The 20,326-nt window shown below is 38.5% G+C and overlaps 1 protein-coding gene across 1 annotated transcript in view; it reads right to left on the reverse strand.

Annotated features, from left to right (window-relative positions):
- DIAPH3 (diaphanous related formin 3) overlaps positions 1 to 20,326 on the reverse strand; it is a 119,006-nt gene that overhangs the window by 58,427 nt on the left and 40,253 nt on the right. The window contains exons 19-25 of the mRNA XM_063127427.1: positions 19,474 to 19,575; positions 15,988 to 16,227; positions 14,760 to 14,889; positions 10,126 to 10,250; positions 5,893 to 6,057; positions 3,163 to 3,298; positions 211 to 306 (exon numbers count right to left, since the gene is read on the reverse strand). Of these exons, the coding sequence (XP_062983497.1) occupies positions 211 to 306; positions 3,163 to 3,298; positions 5,893 to 6,057; positions 10,126 to 10,250; positions 14,760 to 14,889; positions 15,988 to 16,227; positions 19,474 to 19,575 (994 nt within the window). The remainder of the gene's footprint in view (positions 1 to 210; positions 307 to 3,162; positions 3,299 to 5,892; positions 6,058 to 10,125; positions 10,251 to 14,759; positions 14,890 to 15,987; positions 16,228 to 19,473; positions 19,576 to 20,326) is intronic.

The raw sequence follows: 20,326 nt of genomic DNA on the forward strand, positions 1-20,326 counted from the left end.
GGCTTCAGTCCAAATTCAGTACATTGATTTGTAAAATATAATGATACTACCCCCTTCTACATTTGTCTTCACAAGGTAAATAATTAAAGTAACTAACAACACTTTAAAGCAGTTCTGTCCTGTGGTTTTGAGCCAATGAGTGTCCTCTTTAAAAAAAAATAACTCTGTGCCATAATTCCATAGAAACTAACAAGAAAAAAAAGTATTTACCTTTAAACCTCGTTGTCCGCTTTCTTCGGTCTCGGAAAGCAGCACCTGACTGCAAAGCCTCCAGTAGGCTATCCATCACTCCTGTCTCATCACTTTCTGTAAAAAGAGATGGAGGGAATTCCTTCAGCTTTCAGGGTTACCATAGAAATGCCAGACGATTTACAGGGATCCAGAAAAGACTGTAGCAATAAAATGCTAGCAATTCCAAATTCAGACAAGCCTTTAATTTACTCATAAATCAGGTCTCCAAGAAGTCAGGCCTGTTAAGTGTTCATATTGTGTCCACTAAAGCAGACCAAAGTTCACTTGATTCACTTCACACCACTGCATCCTAAAATAAGATAGAGCAGTAACTTCAAATGTAATGCAACACCATTCGTATGCTTCTACATCCCTCTGAACCCTGAATGAAACCACAGATCATCATAAACCCCGCTTCCCTCGCAGAAGATGGTTGCTTTGTAAGATACTGCCTTCGAAGATGAAATTGATTATTTGCATGAAGCATATTAGCTCTTCAGATTCTGTTTGCCTGAATGGATCATAAAAATTGCATGTCATTATGGATCTTCTGAATGCCCACTCATTATGTCATTCATTATACTTTGATCCTCTGTATTCTTTAAAAAAACATATAACACTACATTGAAAGAGCAGAATTACTCACAGGACTGTTTGGCTTGAAACAATCTGTTTCTCTCTATTAGAACACAACAGGGTCTTATAAAACTACTTACATATTCTCAAGAGCTACTTAAAATAATTATGCACATATACTGCCCTCTTGACAATAATTTTCCGGTTGTAACTGGATATATATGTAGATGTGTGCATACATTTATTCTGACATCCCTAAACCAATCCTACCTAGAGATTTGCTTGCATGGCTTCTTGCAGCAGCACATCTAGCCATGTCTAAGCACAAGTGCTGGGTTTACTCTTGAGAAACTGGTTCAAGAACATTTGGGATGTGGTCTTAGCTGAGTACTTAAAAGCCCAATCTACATTCTTGAGAAGGGGAGGGGGAATCTCATCCAAAAACAAATTTGTGAAGAAGACCTGATGTCCTTTTAGCCGGTATATGGATACCACCTCATAGGCTCCTACACCACTTACAGCAGTATCATCCTTCTAGAAGGACTACTCCCTGAGTAAAAGAGGAGTGGGGGAGCAGATAATACAACAAATAAGGATGAGTTTCAACAACTTCTTTGTAAACTGTATGTGACTGTATTTAGAATTGAATGTATTGCTAACCATTGTAATTTTTTTGGTTTTGTTGTTTGCAGAAGTAAATTTTATATATATTTTGGAATTCGACCAAAAATTAAAAGTATATATGCATGTATACATGTCAAGTAATTTGAGAAAAACTGGGTTATTTTGTCAAATAAAATCTCTGTGGTGTTCATTGCATTTCTAGTTGGTAACTGCCTTGAAGGTTTTGATCAAATGGCAGTTTATAAGCAATAATGAGTTACTACTATCACCATTTTGACTGTTAAGTTTACAGTAATATCCTTCTCAGACTGAAAGGAACCTGAATTGCTTTCTGAGCCAACTGATAAAATGCCAAACACATTTTGAAGAAATTCTTTGAAATATGACGACTGAACTTCTACATATCCCTGAACCTGTAAGCAATGTATCAAAGCAGTTTTTCTGTATTCCCAGAAAATTGTATTAGTAGAAGAGAAAATCGAAAAATAAAATTTAAAAAATTGAAGTTTCTACCATAGTCATCAGTATACAGCACAGCTTAAATGGTGCTGGTTTGTTACACAGAAGATTTACTATTCTGAACACAGAGTTTAAAACTGTGAAATGTAAATGCCAGAAGCTTTCTGCGACTCCAAATCAGGGCGGGCCAAAATGTCAGATGTGGATTAAATCAGTTCTTATGTTCACGTATGCCTCTAAAACCAGCTAACGAACATGAAATATAGAAGAGAAAATAATCCTGATTGGCTCAGACTCTCTCCATATTTTAGTTTGTTTATTTATATTTAATAGAAACATGAACATTCACAGAAGCCTTTACTGCTAGATGGCGGCATCTTTACTATAGAGCACACACTTAGCCCAGTTTGTGCACCGTCTGGACTGAGTATTACTCTACGACACTGTTCACACACCATGCTAAGCCACGGTGGTTAAGTATTTTGAGCTCAACATTAAGGCTTAGCATGTTGTGTGAACCATGACTTAGCATGTCATGTCAACCATTGCTAACCGCGGTGGCTACGTAACGATAGCTTAAACATAGTAACCATTTGCTGCAAAAGGGTTTGTGGCCTAACCATGGCTTGGCATGTTGTCTGAACAAGCCCTATGTCAGCTACATAGATGACATTGAAATTCATTATCCACTTGGCTTGGAATATGAACTTCTCTAGTTGATCATTCTTAGGCTGTATTACAAATTGAACACTATGTACCCAAGAAGTTCAACAAGTAAGCAGCTTCTGAGCATGAGCAGATCAGTAAGAGAACCTTGGGCATGTACATTTCCTGGGTACATGAACACTCAATAGGAACATCAAGCATCTAGAAACTCATGCCTAGAATATTTGCCTAGAATATTGTTGTGAACATGCTTCTACATACTACTACATACTATGGGAGATATTCACTGCACAACAGAAAAGTAGGAATATGAGCCCTCTTGTATCAAGGAAACAAAAAACATTGCAGGATACTCTAATTTGTGACCGAACTGGTGTTTTATACTGAAATGTTTCATATTTTAAACTCTGTTCATTAAGAAAAACATTAAGCTGAACATATATATGAGATGTGCAAATGCTGGTCATTTATTACGGTTTGTATTATTTACAGCCTCTGAAGTTTCTGTGATCAACCAGTTGTGTCTTAAAAAAATCGAGCGACATAGCACCTAGGACAGCTGCTTTGTGTTACTATTTAGACGAATCAAGTTGTTGTCTACATTACCTGTTTTAATTTCAAGCAACTGTTTTTTCTTCTGTTGTCTTTCTAGTTTTTCTTTTTCTGCTTTTTCTTTAGCTATTCTAGCACGTCTCTGCTTTTCTTCTGCTTCTTTTCTTCTCATATTATCCTTTGCTGCTTGCTAACAAAAATTAAGTTTCATCAGCATAAAATATTAAGACAAAAGAGTCTACATGACTATAGAAAAGATTCTTACCATAAGGAAATATCCTCATTCTTTTGTTGCTAAAAATTAATGGGCCTGTTCAGAAGAAGTCTTAAACCCTGCTGGTTAAGCAGCAGGGTTTAAGGAGCTGTGTGCAATGCATTTTGCTAAACTCTGGTCATTGTCTAACCCCAGTCGGACCATTTGCAACAGGGTTAGCTACTCTAACCGTGGCTTAAAATGTGTGCAACTAACAGTGGCTTAAAATGTGTGCGAATAACCGCGGCTTAAAACGTGTGCAACAGCAGTTTGTGTTTAGTGCTAACCCCAAAGAACCAGTTTCAGTAACCACAGTCCCTAAAGTGTCGTCTGAACAGGCCCACTAGGTTGTTAAGCTCCATTATAAACGCTGGCAAGATGCTGTTGTCTGCTATTAAGACAGGCCTAAGTCAGGGAAGCTTCTCCTCTTGTGTTGCTTCAAAATGTGCTTTTAATGTTGTGTTTTTAATATATAAAAATTTATTTTAATATTGTGAACTGCTCAGGGATTTTAATATATTTAGGGGTATATAAATGCCACAAACAAATAAATAAATTATCCTGTCAACCAATATTGGAGATCATCCAACCCTAGAACCACTTCAGCTGTTTGTCAGACAGGTCTTTATTTACATTTGCCCCCATTAAGAATAGAATGTAGCTTGAAACACTGTAGGCTTTCCAGTATTGCCTTCTCTAACAGATCTATATGCATTCACTTACTGACTGTTGGTTTTCTCTTTTTATAAACCCTGTTTTAGAAATTGATGGGGGGGGTTTCTTCTGTATCAAGCATTTTTACAATTAATTGGTAGACCCTCTTGGCAGTAAAACCGAGTATGACATATTGTGAGGGGGAAACTTTGCAGACCAGCGTCCTCCGCTCTGAGTTCACTCCCTGTACCTTCTCCACTCCCCCACAGAGGCACATCTTATATAAGAATACAGTAATGAAAACGATTATTACTTGATCTACCAGAACAATTTTGCTCCTTTTTGTTTTAAACTGAAGCTTGAGCAGTGTAGACGTGCAAAATAAAAATCAAGTTTGAAAAAGTTCAAAGACTGAACTTTAATAGCAATTCATTTCCTCTGGGCCAAACAGACAGGGCAACCCCTGATGGACAGCCCTACTCGGACACTCAGTGTGGTGCGAAGTAGGGTCCTGGGCGCAGCCATGCAGTTAGGCTATCGCCACCAGCAACAAGGGGATGAAGGTGGCTGCCACCAGCAACAAGGGGATGAAGGTGGCTGCCACGATACAGGCTCTTTACAACAGGCCTGTCCGCGGACACTCCCTGCTCAAGCTAAGCGCCACCACTTTATGAGCCTGAGGTGAGGGACAAACACCACCTTTCTACAAACTATGTGGAGAAAGGGGTTAAACAGGAATGATTTCAGGAATAAAATAATGTGCTGTGCATTATATGTGCTGCTGGTGAATTAATGTCAGAACGGGTGTTATATGTATATAACTGCAAAATATGTATATAACTGCAAATGATAAATGCCAAGGAGGCACGTGGGATTTTTGTGGTAGTAAAACAAACTGAATAAGAATTTATTTCAATGTTCACAAACTTTGTTTCATAATAAAACTTTTCAGACCCTTGTTAAAACTTCTCATCCAATCCTTTCTCTTCTCATACATGCTTTCCTTTCTCTCACACCTTCACTCTTGAACTTTCTTTATTATCAGGATGGTTTTAATATACACCGACTGACTATCTGCACACTACACTCAAAAGTCAACCCTCTTTGCCCTGATCCTCTAATTCGAACCAAAGTACTTTTAAAAAAACCACCTATCACCTCAGTCATTCCCTTATATATCCTCCCCCCCCCCCAAGGTATTCAATCTCCACCCACTCAGTTCAACATTCTAAACACAATAGACTTACAAATGTTAGACATACATTAGGGAACTGACTTCTGGGCTGTAACGCCACAGTGGCCAATCGGGGCATGCGAGGGGATGAGGCTGTGCCACGTGCAAATTTCAGAGGGGGGATTCACTCTGCATGAGCCACATTTTCATTATTCATGAGCCCTTCTGTGGTGAGGGGACTGAAGGGCAAAGCACTGGGAAAGGAGCAGGACTACTAGCACCCCATGAACCATTTTCCTTTTTTCTATTTTTGTTTCTTACTCTCTTCTAACTTACTTAGGTAGAATAAAATTGTATTTGTGCATAAGAATCTCCTCTTATTTATGGGTGACGCTCTTAAAGCTACATAAGGAACAGCACTCATCACTGAACATCAAAAACAGAGGGAATGATATGCAGCATAATTTTAAGCCTATACTAGCAGCTGCTGTTTAAACTACATTAATTTCTCATAAGTACCACACCTTCCTTTGAGTGAATGGGCTGTTTTGTATGTTTACCCGCCCCTATACACAATCTGGCCATTGGAGAATATTCTTATCCTCTTAAAGTGATGTTAACAGCAGCGGAAACTTGAAAGTATAAGCCTAATGACTATGCTACTCCTGCCGAGTCTAACATGTTATTGTTATATATACTTTACCATGAACATTGTTCTGAAGTTGTTCACATCAGTTAGAAATTCTTCCACTGAAACCTTCTTCAAATCGATAGCATAAAATTCCATCATGTTCCGATACAGTTTTTCCATATTGTCATGCATCCTAGAAAGTTTCTGAAAGTGCTCTTTTGCTTGAACTACAAAGGTGTATTGGGCTTGTTAAGGTTACAGAACACGAACATTGGGCTCGTTAAGGTTACAGAGTTACAAAACCAGTAGTCATTAAAAAAAGAAACATCAGATTGAGACTGACACTTTAAGCTCCATTCATTTGCATGTGGATGGAGAAAAAAACAGTGACAAAGAAGGCAGAGAGGAGGAACCAGAAAGAAAGGAAGGAAGGAAGGACGGACGGACGGACGGACAGGGGAGTGAGAAAGTGAACAGTAGTGAGAAAGAGGAGAGAGAGAAGCGAGGAGGGAAGAGGAAGGAATGGGAAAGAAAGAAGGAAGGAAGGAAAGAAGATCTAGAGAGAGGGGGAGGGAGGGGGAGGGAAAAGAAGAAAGAGAGAGAGAAAGAAGGAAGGAAGGAAAGAAAGGTCAGAGAGAGAGACAGAGAGCAGAAAGAACAATTTGAACTACCGTATTTCTTCAATTCCAAGACACACTTTTTCCCCATATAAACATCTCTAAAAACGGGGTGCATCTTAGAATCGTGGGTGTGTTTATTATTTATTAGAATCAAAGCTTTTTTTCTGTTGGTGGTACTGAAATTAGTGTGCGTCTGTAAGAAAAAGTAAAAAAAGCTTTGATGGCGTTTTAGAATCGAAGAAATACAGTAGCCTTTGAAGGAACGCAGTTGGAGAACCAGCCCTTGAAGTAATGCAGTTGCAGTGACAGAGAAGTATATCCAATCTGCATGTTGGTGTCAGTGTTTATAAAAGCCAAATCCACTGGGATTTTTTTTCATTATGTTTAGGAAATTGTTCTCTAATCATTAATTGTTGGAAAGACTGTTAATAGAGGTATTTGGATGGAAACAGTACAGCACTTAAACATTTTAATCAAACTTCCCTTCTATTCACTGACATAATTGTCAATTTCTATGCCACTTCAACTTCAGACACCTTTTTCTATATATTAACCAATATTGGCAACATTAAAAAAAATCCATAGCTTTCATTATTATTATTATCAGACATGCTTCTAATTTTATCTAATGCAACGCAATATTCCAATCCTCCTTTCAAGTTCATGCTGGATTTTCTTCCTAGATGAAAAACAATCCTGAGCTGATTTTCTTTGCTTCTTTTTTGCCCTTTTTTGGATGAATTTCTTTCTGTGTATCTTAAAAACCTCTTGATACTCAATGTATCATGCTAGTCCACGAACGATGAAAAGGTGCTAGATATTACTGGAGCAATATTTTAAAATTTCTTGTCTCCTATGTTTTTAGATACTCAGCCCTTGTAATTTCACTAAACATAATGGGAAGTTATATTTCAGATGGCAATTTCCTACTCATTGAATGACTATAGCAGTTCGTCGCACTGGAAATTTGATTTTACATCAATAGATCTTCATGCCAAGTCAATACTATCTTACAGGGAAAGATTTATATAAAACCTTTTAAGGTTAAGCACACTATTAAACACACTGCTGTGATTAATAAAGCAAAATTACCAATCTAACTTGTTATATAGTTTTAAAATGCTTTATTTTCAAAAACTGTCAGTTTATTAAGAAACTGAGACACCATTTCCCCTGCTATTCTGAAAAAGTAATGAAGTGCAACATAGAGTTTTGTAACCTGTTCATAAAATAAATATTCAACTTCTTAACAATGTAGATTTGTGGTCTTCTGCAATGTAACTGCAAATGGCCTTTTAAAAAAATCAAACTTCAATAAGCAAATACTGACAAAACTAAATAATTATCTAATGGTTAGCATCAAACTATTATATCCCTATAATACTCTCTAAATAAATAAATAAACAAACAAACAAACATCTGGGTGTTCAGTATTAAGATCTCTTGTACTTGTAGTTTACTTTGAAAATATTACATCCATAGTATGATCTTGAAACTTGAGCTCTTCAATACTGCTCAAGCACTCAATCTTTATTTAACTTGTTTGCACATCTATAATATCTCTGAAGTAATTCTAATTGTCTTCCCCCACTATGTTTGCATAAATAGATTTACGTTCTAGGTCTGATTTCTTTGGAATTCCTATCTGCAGCATAACAAAGGAATTTAATTACATGTAAAATAAAGTACACAACCATAATGGTCAGCCAACTAGAATAATCCAATAAAGGAGCCCATCTACATAATTATAAATTCTATCAATAATAAAGTGCACTGAATGTGGACATATCTGATTTCCAAAAGAAATATGAACGCTAATCAATTCATTAGCAGGCTCCAGGTTGTGATATTTAGTGACAGGATGTAATAGCTGAGTTGCCTATGGAGCATAATTGTATGCAGAATGAAAAATTAGTTTTCACGAAGCCTCATCCTTCCTGTCTCAACTTTCCTGCCAACTGCTTTTTATGAACCGCATGACTTTCAAGACATACACATCATTCAACTTCCCCTGTCATAACAATAAGAAGCCCAGACCTCTTCATGCTGTGCAGGATTATCTAACCTTTACATCAAGACTCCTTTGGTTTGTAATTTGTCGTAGCTAGTTTTCCTAGAAGTGAGTTTCTTTAATTAGCAAGCTCAGTCATTACCAGAAACCACATGTAACTCCACTGTTCCTCAATTATTCCCTGCCTATAGGGAGAGTTAACAGGAGTCAGCTAACTATTGCATGTTAACAGTGTTTAAAGATCAAACCATCTGTTTAAGTGACACATGCAGTTTTGGCAAAAATGGTGAAGCATTTCTGTGAAGTTCCCAGTACTGGAAATTTCGCCATCTTATAAACAAGATCCCACCATCTTATAAACAAGAGAAACCTGTGTGTGAACCTGTAGATTGTATGTACCTATCTTCATATGAAGTACATAAAGTACTGGCTTAGAAAGCACTCTCATAAATTGTGCATGTTATAGGAGATGTTTCAATATGAGGATTAAGAAAGCAAGGAAAGACAAACATTTTTGCATGTATGCATGCAGAAACGCCTCTTCATATGGAATCAGAGAACATCTCTCTTCATTCTGCTAACTCCAAACTACCTCTTGAACAACAGACTAACTGGCAATTCTTACTTAAAAGTCATAAGCCCCAGAAGAAACATCTGTAAACTAGAAGGCAGAAATATATACAGATGTGCCACTAAACCTTGACAACTGCCACTGTAGAAATTTTAGCATTCAGTATGGCATAAATGACTTTTTGGCAGAATTGCTTTAAAACGTGAACGCATCTATTTCCTGCAAAGGATATACTATACAAAAGCAATACATGTGAAAATATGTTCTTTGGCCTCAAAGAGCCAACAGCAATCAATCCCTCTTAGAAGAGCTCATACAAACCTCGTCAGCAACAAGAAGGGCAAGCTAAACGGAATGCGAACCATAAAATTTTTGATTTTTTCTTTCATATTATTCTTAGACTTTCCTATAGCCCAACGTAAATAAAAGTAACATCCTATCTGCTTTTATGTGAAACAATTGTGTGCTTTCTTCCTCCATGTTCATACTACTTGCTACTTAGCAAACTATAAAGTAAGCACAGAACAATTTCAGATCAAAAAAAGCCCGAAGAGAAGTCTGCAGATAGATGCATAGGATTTACCGAAGGGGATTATGATTATTCCTGTAAATTCAGAGGAATAATTGCAGGTACTATTCAAGAGGATAAGAGGGAAAGGAGAAGCTTAAAGAAATTGAAATAAGTTTTATTTGTACTATAAAGTAATCAGCTCCAGTTGAACAACCACAATCAAAATGGACAATCTGAATGGCTATTTCTATCTCTCGTCTCATGTCTGAACTAAACTGTTTACTCCACAGTTGAAAATTGCCATGCTTAACTTCTCAAGATGCTATTGATTTGTGTGTGTTTTCATTCAATGATGTACTTTCATACGTATAGGAAGAAATTTTAAAGTCACTGGAGTCACTACCTCCAGATTATAAATTACAGGTGAATCTTTATTAAGCCGTTTTACGTTCTTAGTAACTTATGGTAGAAATGAGGTTAGGGTTGTCAAAAGTGATGGCTGTATGTTGAATAAAGATTATGCAAATACATTTAAAAAGTGTAAAAGAACCTTAGACAAAGCCAGATAAGTTATTTAACAGAAAAAGGATATGGCCATCTTTGTCACAAATTTGTCATGAATATCCTCAGAAAGGGGAAAGGTCTCCAAATCCTTCTCAAGTTGCTTAAGCTGCCTTTCCATCTGCTTTAGGCTCTTCTCCAAGCTTTCTGCAGAAACTAAAACATATATTAATAATTAAAACTTCAGATATGCCAAAAGATGAATACTCTTTAGATTAATCTTTGCAAGAAGGCATGTACAAGATCATTATGTGCCTAATGAAAGACATATGTGCCAAGTATAGGACAGACAACCTACTCCAAGGCTTCATATTTTACAAGGGTAAAAATCATGCCACTAGAAGCAGAAAGCAAGTTCACATGGGCTGAAGCTAGATACTGCACATGCTGAGATATTTGGGCATCTTGTTCACAACTGAGATAGGATGAAAGTATTCAGGTTGTACCAAGGAAACTAGAAATTGTTTCAGAACTGGGAGACCATCAGGAGTATATGTTTCTGTCCAGATCAGTAGTAGGCACATCTTTTGGGCCCAAGAGCACAGTTGGCACTTTAAGAAGCTGTCCTGGGCACCACCACAAAATGGCTGCCTTGGGTGGTGTGCCTAGTCACAATGGACAAGTAAACTGCCCCAAAGACTGACTACAAGGCAGAGGTGGGGTCTGATCCCCAAGACACTGAACAACCCCTCTGAAGTCAATTTTCAGCACCAACAGAAACCTATTTCACAGATGGCACTTTTTTCTTGCACTCCCATCTGCTCTGTGAGACAACTCATTCCCTATATCTTTTTCTCTCTCATTCTGGATGACTACCCATATGCTCCCTCACAAACTTTGATTTGTTTTAAATTAAGTGGGAGACGTAGAGCACTTTGGTGGGTGCCAAGAAATGTGTCTGGGTGTGCTTTGCTGCCCATAGGCACCACATTGCCTACCCTTGGTCTAGATATTTCACCCTAAAGAGAAAGATGTTCTAAAGAATCCTCATATAGGTAAGATGGTTCACAACATCCTGGAAATACACATTGGTTCTGGTGTTAAACAATAACCATGAGAGTCAATTGGGCAGAATGCTTGACCTCCTGTGCCAGCATGCCAAACTTGGTACTTCTGAGAGTAACATGCTAAATTCCTGTCTACTTTCACTTTCAGATGTTCCAACACATGTGTTGTCTCCAGAAAACAATTCTCCTAGTTCATCATGAGTATGGGGACTCTGATACAAGCTAGGATGACTTGAATGGCCTGAAGCACTTGATTCCGAAGAGCATTAGCAAATTAGTGTCAACTAGATTTGGGTAGAGGAACACCACCTGCATCCTGAGATGTACCACCAGCACTTCTAGTACCTCAGTTAAATCTATGTGTACTGCCATGAGACCAAATGGTAACATTCTGTGCTTTAAGTACCTACAGTAGTAAGCAAACTGCAGGAACTTTAAATAAGATGCCCATATCAAGATGTGTAGGTGTGCTTTCAACACATCTATGGATGCCAGATGTTCTCTTAGAATCATAGAATAGCAGAGTTGGAAGGGGCCTATAAGGCCATCAAGCACTAACACAAAGGACCTCAATCTTTCCATCTTGAATTTTCTCTTCTTCAGGAAACCACAACACTTTAAAACAGAATCACTTTGTCACCATTCCTTTGGCAGCAAGAAAAAAAATGCTCCAGAGTATGTCTGGACTTTGAAACTTGTTTAGTATCCAGTAGTACTATGTCTAATAAATGTCTAGTAATGGCTGGGCAAGTGAGTTGATGATTGTTCTCATTCCTAAAACACAGGGAGGACCCAAATCTGACAAATTCCAGTACATATCTATGCATGACTATCTCATCAACCCATGCATTCATGTTGATTTGTTCCCACTTGTGGTTCATAGCAAGGAAGTCAGGTATCAATGCTCTACAATGTATCATATAGAGCAATATTTGCTTTCTTTGGAACAGCTCCCAGCAGCTGACTGTGAAGAACTCTTGACGACTTGTTTCTTGTCCATTTGGTCATGTATATATTTGATCCTCTAGTGCTTTAGATTACAGAAAGTTCCAAAATGGCTGTGTAGTGTTGTGGTTGTTGTTGTCTCTTTTGTAGTTGGAAGGGCTTTCTTGTTTTGGGTCTCTGCTAGAAATGCACCTGTCAGTTCTCCAAAGAACTTGGCACCTGAAAGTTGCCAACTAGTCAAGAGCAAAACATCTACATCCCCATTTTGGAGTAAAAAATGCATTGGGATACCACATTGGAAGCTATGGCCCTTCAATTAGCGTTGAATTACATCCAGTGATGAATCTATGAGAAGAAAAGTCAAGAGCCTACACCAGCCTACACCAAAGTTATCTGTGCAACCCATCTGACAGTCATCCATTTTCCTTTCCACTCTGTGGTGGCAGGTGGGCCTTAGAAACATGGTTCCACAGGGAAGAAAAGCATCAGGGAGATGAGGGGGCAGAAAGACACCACTACTTTTTGATACTCTCCAAAGCTTCATGGATAATAGATCTGCAGGCTAATGCCTCCTCAACAACCTTTCTACGATGTGTCAAGGGGCTGGATGGAGAAAAAGTGAGCTGAGTTTTAAAAAACACAGTAATTTAAGATTGATCTCTGTGGCTTGTTCTTGGGGAGTCAAGCTATGACCCGTGCAACGTCTGGGAAATAGGGAGCATAATCAGGAGAAGTCAGTTCTATAGATGGCCATGCCTCCTGACTGGACAAATGTACTATTTTTGTCTATATGAGAGAATGAAACATCACCAATACCCAGATACCATAGATGATTAAACAGCTTCTTGGATCAGCTCAATAAAGAGGTTTAAATATATTTCCTGTTTAATCCAATGGTCATTGGCAATTGCATACTGACAATCAGACCAGAAATAGATATTACAATGCATTACAGTCCTATCCATCCATGCAAGTATTCTGTTACAGTTCTAAGTTTTAACTAAGCTGCAGTGTCTCTTTCTCCAAGATTGCTGACCTCTTCGTGTCAGTGTATTTCCATGCTCCACTGCAGAAACAATTTTTGGTGCAGAAGCTATCCATACAGAGGTTTGGAAAACATGGAAGCCATTAAAAAAAATCAGGTGAGTGCTCATCTTCTTTTTCCAGATTTGACTTCTTAAATCTTGTTGCTCAATGTCAAGGTTCCTTCCGTTTCCTGGACCCCTTAAGCAACTCTTTAAGGATCTCTTGCCTCCTTAAAAGTTCCACCATCCTCCTTTTTACTTCCCCCTTTCCAATAACATGGGGCTTAAGCTGTAGACATGGGATGAGTGACACTCCAAACACTTGTGGCTGAACACAACAGTTTACCAGTATATTAGTACTAGTAAACTACCCAGGGAGCTTCGGCTATTGGGCGGTATAAAAATACAATCAATCAATCAATTAAAAAAACAAATTACAAAGTTATTTAGTCAATAGAGCTGAGTGCTAAAAAGGCATTGGGGGAAAAAATAAAAGGTGCAAAAATCCTAATTCTTTTACTCTAGCTTCATTTAGGCTTTTCCAGCTGTGTCTTCCTCATGCTCTCATCTTTTCCTGCTCTAGCTCTCTCATCTCTTTTTATACTCTCTTCCCCCAAAACAGAAAGTACTGTTTCAACTCTGAAGAAATGAAATTTAACTGGAGAAATGAATCTTAACTGGGGAAAATAAAACTATCTCTCTCAGGGATACCCCTTCCAAAAGAAAAACCCCAGGCCTCTAGGCCTGACTTTATATTACCTTGCCTCTGTAGGGCTCTAACCTTCACACTCAAGTCTTGTATTTTCTTACCTTTTCATTTCAAAGGTACATGCCAAGATCATGGAAAATATTTCCATTCCTATGTTGCTGCTTTCTCACTGAGTAAGGGAGTAAAAAGAAGCTAAAGGCAAAGGTAGAACCAGGAAATCTTCAAAACGAAATATTTACAAAAGTTTATTTACAGTGCCAAGGTGCGCTGTAAATAAACTTTTGTAAATATTTCATTTTGAAGATTGCCTGGTTCTACCTTTGCCTTTGGCTTCTTTTTACTCCCCCACGGGGTTTTCCTTGCTTTTGCACTTCTCACTGAGTAACACTGTTGAGCTCTGGACATTCTGTGTGTGTGAAATGAACTAAATTTCAGGAAATATATTAACCTTCCCCATACATCTGCCTTAGTTTTCCCTGCCAATTTAGGCTAAGTAGCAACCAGCATGAAAAAGGAGGAGGGCTTTCTCCGCTGTGGCACCCCGGTTGTGGAACGAGCTCCCCAGAGAGGTCCGCCTGGCGCCTACACTGTACTGCTTTCATCGCCAGCTGAAGACCTTTTTATTCACTCAGTATTTTAACACTTAATTTTAACTTAAATTTTACTGTTTTAACTCTGTATTTTAATCTTATATCAACTTTGCTGTGTGGTTTTATCCTGGTTGCACTTTTTATACTGTATTTCATAATTGTGTTTTAACCTGTTGGGTGTTTTACTGTGGTTTTAATTTTTGTGAACCGCCCAGAGAGCTTCGGCTATTGGGCGGTATAAAAATGTAATAAATAAATAAAAGGAGGAAGATATTTGAATGCAAATTCTTAGCTGTGGGCAGAGGTTAATGCAGGCTACAAAAGTTCAAAATTTATTCATTCTGGGCAAAAGTAAAACAAAATATATGAGCCTATTTTTAAATACAAACCTCTACTTGCTTTATCCAAGTGTTGCAAGTCTTCAACAAAGCTCAGGAGACTGGGATATTTTTCTTCACATAGTTCAACCAGAAAATGAAGCAAAGTTATCTTCTGATCAGCTGATTTGGTATCTTTTAACTAGAAATTAGTAAGAAAATATTCAGAAACATCAGTAAATTTAAATCGTATCTTGCATAATATTTACGTTGTAGAAGTGGCTCATTTTTCTTGCATTGTATTTGAAAATTAAGTTTTGTGGGAGACTGAAACAAGTTTTGGAACAATTAGAAATTGGGTCATTTTAAATTGCAATTTTGAATTTCACTTTCTAATTCAGAATTAGAAGCAGCATTTAATCCAGGACCTAGGGCCTGGCCTGAAGGAACATGATAGAACAACCTTGCTGAACATAAGCAGGACTGAGTCTAGTCAGAGTTCCATGAGGGGGGAAAGGCAGGATATAAAGTCTCATAAATAAAATAATACATAAGCTGGTCAAAAAGTAATCTTGACATCTAAGTTTGAAATTCAACTGTTTGGCTTAGATGCCTATTCAGGAAAGAATTCCCAACTGGTTGAATGTATGTGGTTAGTACAAAAGTTGTTAAGTGAGAAGGCATGTTAACTTTCACATATTGCTAAATATCGATGGATTCTGCAAAATATGATTTCAAATACTGAAATTCGATATCAAACAATGACCAAAACTGTACACATTCAGTTAGTATTGGGGGAATATTGACTTTCAAGATCTGGAGGCAAAACTGAGCTGAATGTATCATATACTGTACAAATCTGAATTACTTGTAGGACTGGGGTTAATTATTTGACCGACTGAGCTTTTAACAGTATTCATTTAACACAGGTTTTCACATTTTACTTTTGAAGTACTACTGAAAATATTCCTAACTGAGACAATGAGCAGCAATGGTAGTTCACTACATCACATTCATTGTGTCTGTGGTAAACAGAGAAGCTTTTAAAACAGAGTGTGCAGTGATCTCAAAACAGAGTGTACACATTTACCTGATGTGCAAAGTCTACTTTTGTCTAGCTCAAAGCAAATTAGCAGCTGTTGTAAGTGGGCGTGCAGAAGTGAATAGATATTTAAGCTCAAATTATTGAAGAGGTTAAGTGTCAAAAAACAGAACAAGCAATTTAAGTAGCATTGAAAACATGAAAAGGAAGTGATTGCAGTACTGAGCTAGAGCGACTATAGTGCTTTAAAACACTCACTTTACATAAAGAGCTGAGGTTAAATCCAAACGTCTGTGCATTTCGAGATCCTGCATTCATGTAGTTTCCCATTAGCAACACCAGTTCCAGAAGCTGACTGAAGCTCCTGCTCTTCTGTATCTCTTCACAGGCAGCGCTGACAGCCATGATGTCAGGTTTGATGTTGCTCACCTGTTCCTCAAACTGAAGCTTAAAAAGTATTGCATTCAACCGTGGCTTCAATCTCTTTACATTGCTCATCTGATTGAAAAAGGGGAGAAAAAGCTCCTTTAAAACCATGCTTTAGCATGGAGGAAGTTAGTATAATCTTGGGTGATTTATAGCTTTGGCAGATTTGAAGCTTCAACTTCACGCCTACATGTTATCACAAACAGATGACTGAACTAGGAACACTTGTGCAAGCCACTAAAATCCAACTGTGAACAGTATGAAGAGCCATTGCCCTCTTCAAGCTAATTCGGATGGATAAAAAGGAAGATCAAAGTATAGTCTTACATCACGTTTAAATTAAATATAGTACAAATACCCAATAAATAGCTTGTCTCGCACAGAGAGCATCAGAGCACTAGTATTTCATTGCTCAATATCATACATTTCTTTATTCACACAGGGGTGGCTGAAAAGCCAACTGGGAGTCCACTGGACTCCCCTCTGTTCCCTCGCAGTCACTCTGACTCACAGGAATTACCTGAGGTCTCTGCGCATGTGCCAGTGAGTTACACAGCCTCCTCTACACTAAATCTCCTTTACAACACCAAATCTACGGTAGCCCAGAGAGGCTGGGTGGCTTGCTGGCGCATGCAGAGGCCTCAAGGAACTCGTGCGGCTGGGGGGCAGCAGCTGGCCATTGGTCCGAATCGGCCAGAAGCAGTTCAGCGGCTTCAGCAATGTTATGTTTCAAGGCCAGCTGTGCTTATTGTGTTGCTTTGCTTTGCAACGCAAAGTTCTTCTCATAGCTCTGCACCTCCAGCATGCCACACGTTGATGTAGCGTTTTATATATGTACCTTATTTCTTCGATTGTAAGATGCCATCAATTGTAAGATGCACACTAATTTCAGTACCACCAACAGAAAAAAAAAAAACCTAAGACACACCTGCGATTCTAAGATGCACCCCATTTTTAGAGATGTTTATATGGGGGAAAAGTGTGTCTTAGAATCGAAGAACTAGGTTAGGTTCCACATAAGAGTACGCAGTGTAAGGCTTATTACTAGAGATCTACAAGACCAATTTTGCTCATTTTGTGTGGGGGGGGGGAATTGAAGCTTGAGCAGTGTAGATGTGCAGAAAATTTTGAAACTGAAAAAGTTCAAAGCTCGCGCTTTAATAGAAAAACACGATGTTTCTTGGCTCCTTGCCAAACAGTCTCCAATTCCTCTGGCAACAGAAATTTCACAATACCTTTTATATTCCGTCACTCTCACTGCCGCTGTCCATAACATCAACATGGTCATCTGCTAAGGCCAGCCTGCAGTAACGCAGTACTTGGATAGAGAGGGGTGCGGAGGAGCCACACACACACACACACACACACGTTGCCCTCACTTGCACAGGCACAGCAGCAACAGCACATCCTCCCCAGCTTCGTTCAGGCCCAACCTGAGGTCATCCCAGCTCCTACAGGAAGGCCCCTGAGAAAGCAGCTGCCATGGACAAGCTCCAGCCAGAGAAGCTTCACAACAAGCAAGCCAAGTCCAGCAACAAGAGACTGAGGTAAAGCTGACTGAATGAGTGAGTACAAAGCGCACTGGGAGTTGTAGTTTTTGGGGTGTGGTGATAGCAGGGAGGCTGATGAATGGGGCAAATGAGCTTCACACCCCCTCCTCCACAAAACCATTCACATTGGTGGTGGTGAGTAAACCTCTGCCAAGAGACATGTTAAGAACTCTGGAAATTGTGGTTCTGAAGGTTTAGCCTTTCAACTTAAAGAAATGGTAGATGCTCTTTTAAAAAAGAACTTTTTTTTTTACTTTTGCTGATTTATTTTGAGTAGATTTATTTTAAAAATGTACAGTTCTTCCAGTAGGGAGTAGAAACGGGGAAACATGTCTTTATCCATTAATTCTCAGATAAATAGCCCCTATGGCACCATGGGGTTTGCACTAGAAGAAATATAATAAACAGCCCACAGTGAACTTCTGAAGGAGACCTTAGTATAAATGGTAAAACAAGTAAATAAAGCCTGCCACACAAGCCACATTTCTTGGAATTATAACTCAGGATTTTGCTTGTTCTTTCACACTGCTGTTTACATAACATCCACATCACAATATTCCATTCTCCATTTGGTGTGAAGGAGGCATCGAAGACTGGAATGTGCACAACCTATTCAAGATGGAGGGTGGATAAACAAGTCTACAAAGGGAAAGCACATGTTGTAGTATCCTTCTCCCAAAGGTCACCTTTGTAGAGGACAACATGTCCAGCTGGTAATACTTTATGAATGTATTCTACATGGTAGGCATTGGTGGAAAAGCAATATTGATATGGCCACCATTCCGGTGGAGTGAGCTGTAATGTGAAGTAGCTTTGGTATGTGTAGGAATTCATATGCTGCGGCTTTTTCCCCCTAATGGCTCTCAGTTTGTCTGATGTGTACATCCAGCTTGTGCCAGGCCCTCTCAGAAGAGTGAGAGAGCTTGATGATAGAATAAATTCTTTGGATCTATGAAAACCAGTGTTCACTTTTATAAAAAAGGAAGGCACCATACAAAGGGTAGATCTGTCCTTGTGGATCATGCACAGGCGGCCCTTACGCTCAACTCTAAAGATTCTTCTGGTTGATGTAATGGCGATGCAAAATGCAACATTGAGGGAAAGGATTCTTAGCGATACTGTTTTTAACAGTTCAAACGGAGGCTTTATGGTGTGACTATGTCCAAATGCCATGAAGAAAACCTGTAGAGGAGTTGCTGAATGCTGCCCCTCTGAGGAATCTCTTTAAGTGTGGATATAATCTGAGGGGCTTGGATAAAATTGAAGAGAACCATGGTTTGTCTGTGTAATGTGTTGGGCTTCAGGCCAGACTGAAGGAACTGAAGAAAGTATTTAACGTCTGCTGATTCACAATCAAGTGCCTTATGTTTGCACCGAGAAAGGCCTTCCATGTGATCTTGTATATATGAATGACAAATGGCTCTCTTATTTATTTATTGCATTAATATCCCACCTTTTTTCCTCCAAGGAACCCAAGGCGGAGTACATAATCCTCCTCCTCTCCATTTTATCCTCACAACAACCCTGTGTGGTAGGTTGGGCTGAGAGTCTCTGACTGGCCGGAAGTCTCCCAGTGAGTGTCCATGGCCGAGTGGGAGCTAGAACTCACAACTCCCAGTCGAACACTTCAGCCACTATACCACCCTGGCTCTCTTGAAGAGAGAATTCTGAGGAAAGTACCAAATTTTCTTCCAACAATTTAAAGAATAGGGAAAACATGAATACCATGCAATCATGAAGCAAAAGCTAAAAGAGCAGTGCTACTTACCACAACAGCAAACTGCTCTGGTTCAGACAAGTTCTTGTACTCACTCCTTAAATTGGACAATTCATTGAGTTGTTTTTGTTCAGGAAGGTGCTTTATTAAATTCTGCATACGATGAAAAGACATGAAATTAGACTCTTTAATGGCCTTTTCTCGACCAGTTAATCAATGTTTTATTTTGTATAATCAAAAGAAATACGAAAGGGATAAAGTTCAATTTGCTCTCAGAAGGTATCCTAAAGTTAATGTCCAAATAGACAGTTAAAAAAACCAAAAAAACCCTAAACTTAAATACCTGAAAACTAAAATCTTACTCTAACTAAAATCTTAGTGAAAGGTAACTGCAGAATTCAACTGATTGATTCAATAGCCAGGGAGTCCATTCTCTCAGTTTCAGAAAACTGTTGTATCATAGTGTCAAGTGCCAGAAAAAAATTGCCAAACTGCCAGTCTGTAAAAGGCTTTAGAAAGAAGAGCAAGCATTTGAAAATATGAAGGGGGTGGAGAACCTTTTAACAAATGCCGATAATGAATATATTGTTTCCCATCATGAATATGAGGAACTTTAAGTGAGTTACTAGACTAGCCTCCTATTGGGACATGGGGTTTCTATGTCCTAGAAAAAACTAATGCTGCATTTCGATGCCACAGTAACTACTCCTTACAAATTTATGCAACTTTACAAATAATTTAAATATATAATATATCAGAACAAAAGTATAGCTACAGTAGTGTATAGCTCAAGTTGCTTGATATATTTTTTGTGTGAAAAATGTGATTTTCCTTTCATTGGTTACCGCCTTGTTTATCTGGGTAAACTCCTTTTAGATACCTTTGTTTTTATGACACTGTATAG

Source organism: Elgaria multicarinata, chromosome 5 (genome assembly GCF_023053635.1).
Source record: "Elgaria multicarinata webbii isolate HBS135686 ecotype San Diego chromosome 5, rElgMul1.1.pri, whole genome shotgun sequence".
Classification (NCBI taxonomy): Eukaryota; Metazoa; Chordata; class Lepidosauria; order Squamata; family Anguidae; genus Elgaria; species Elgaria multicarinata.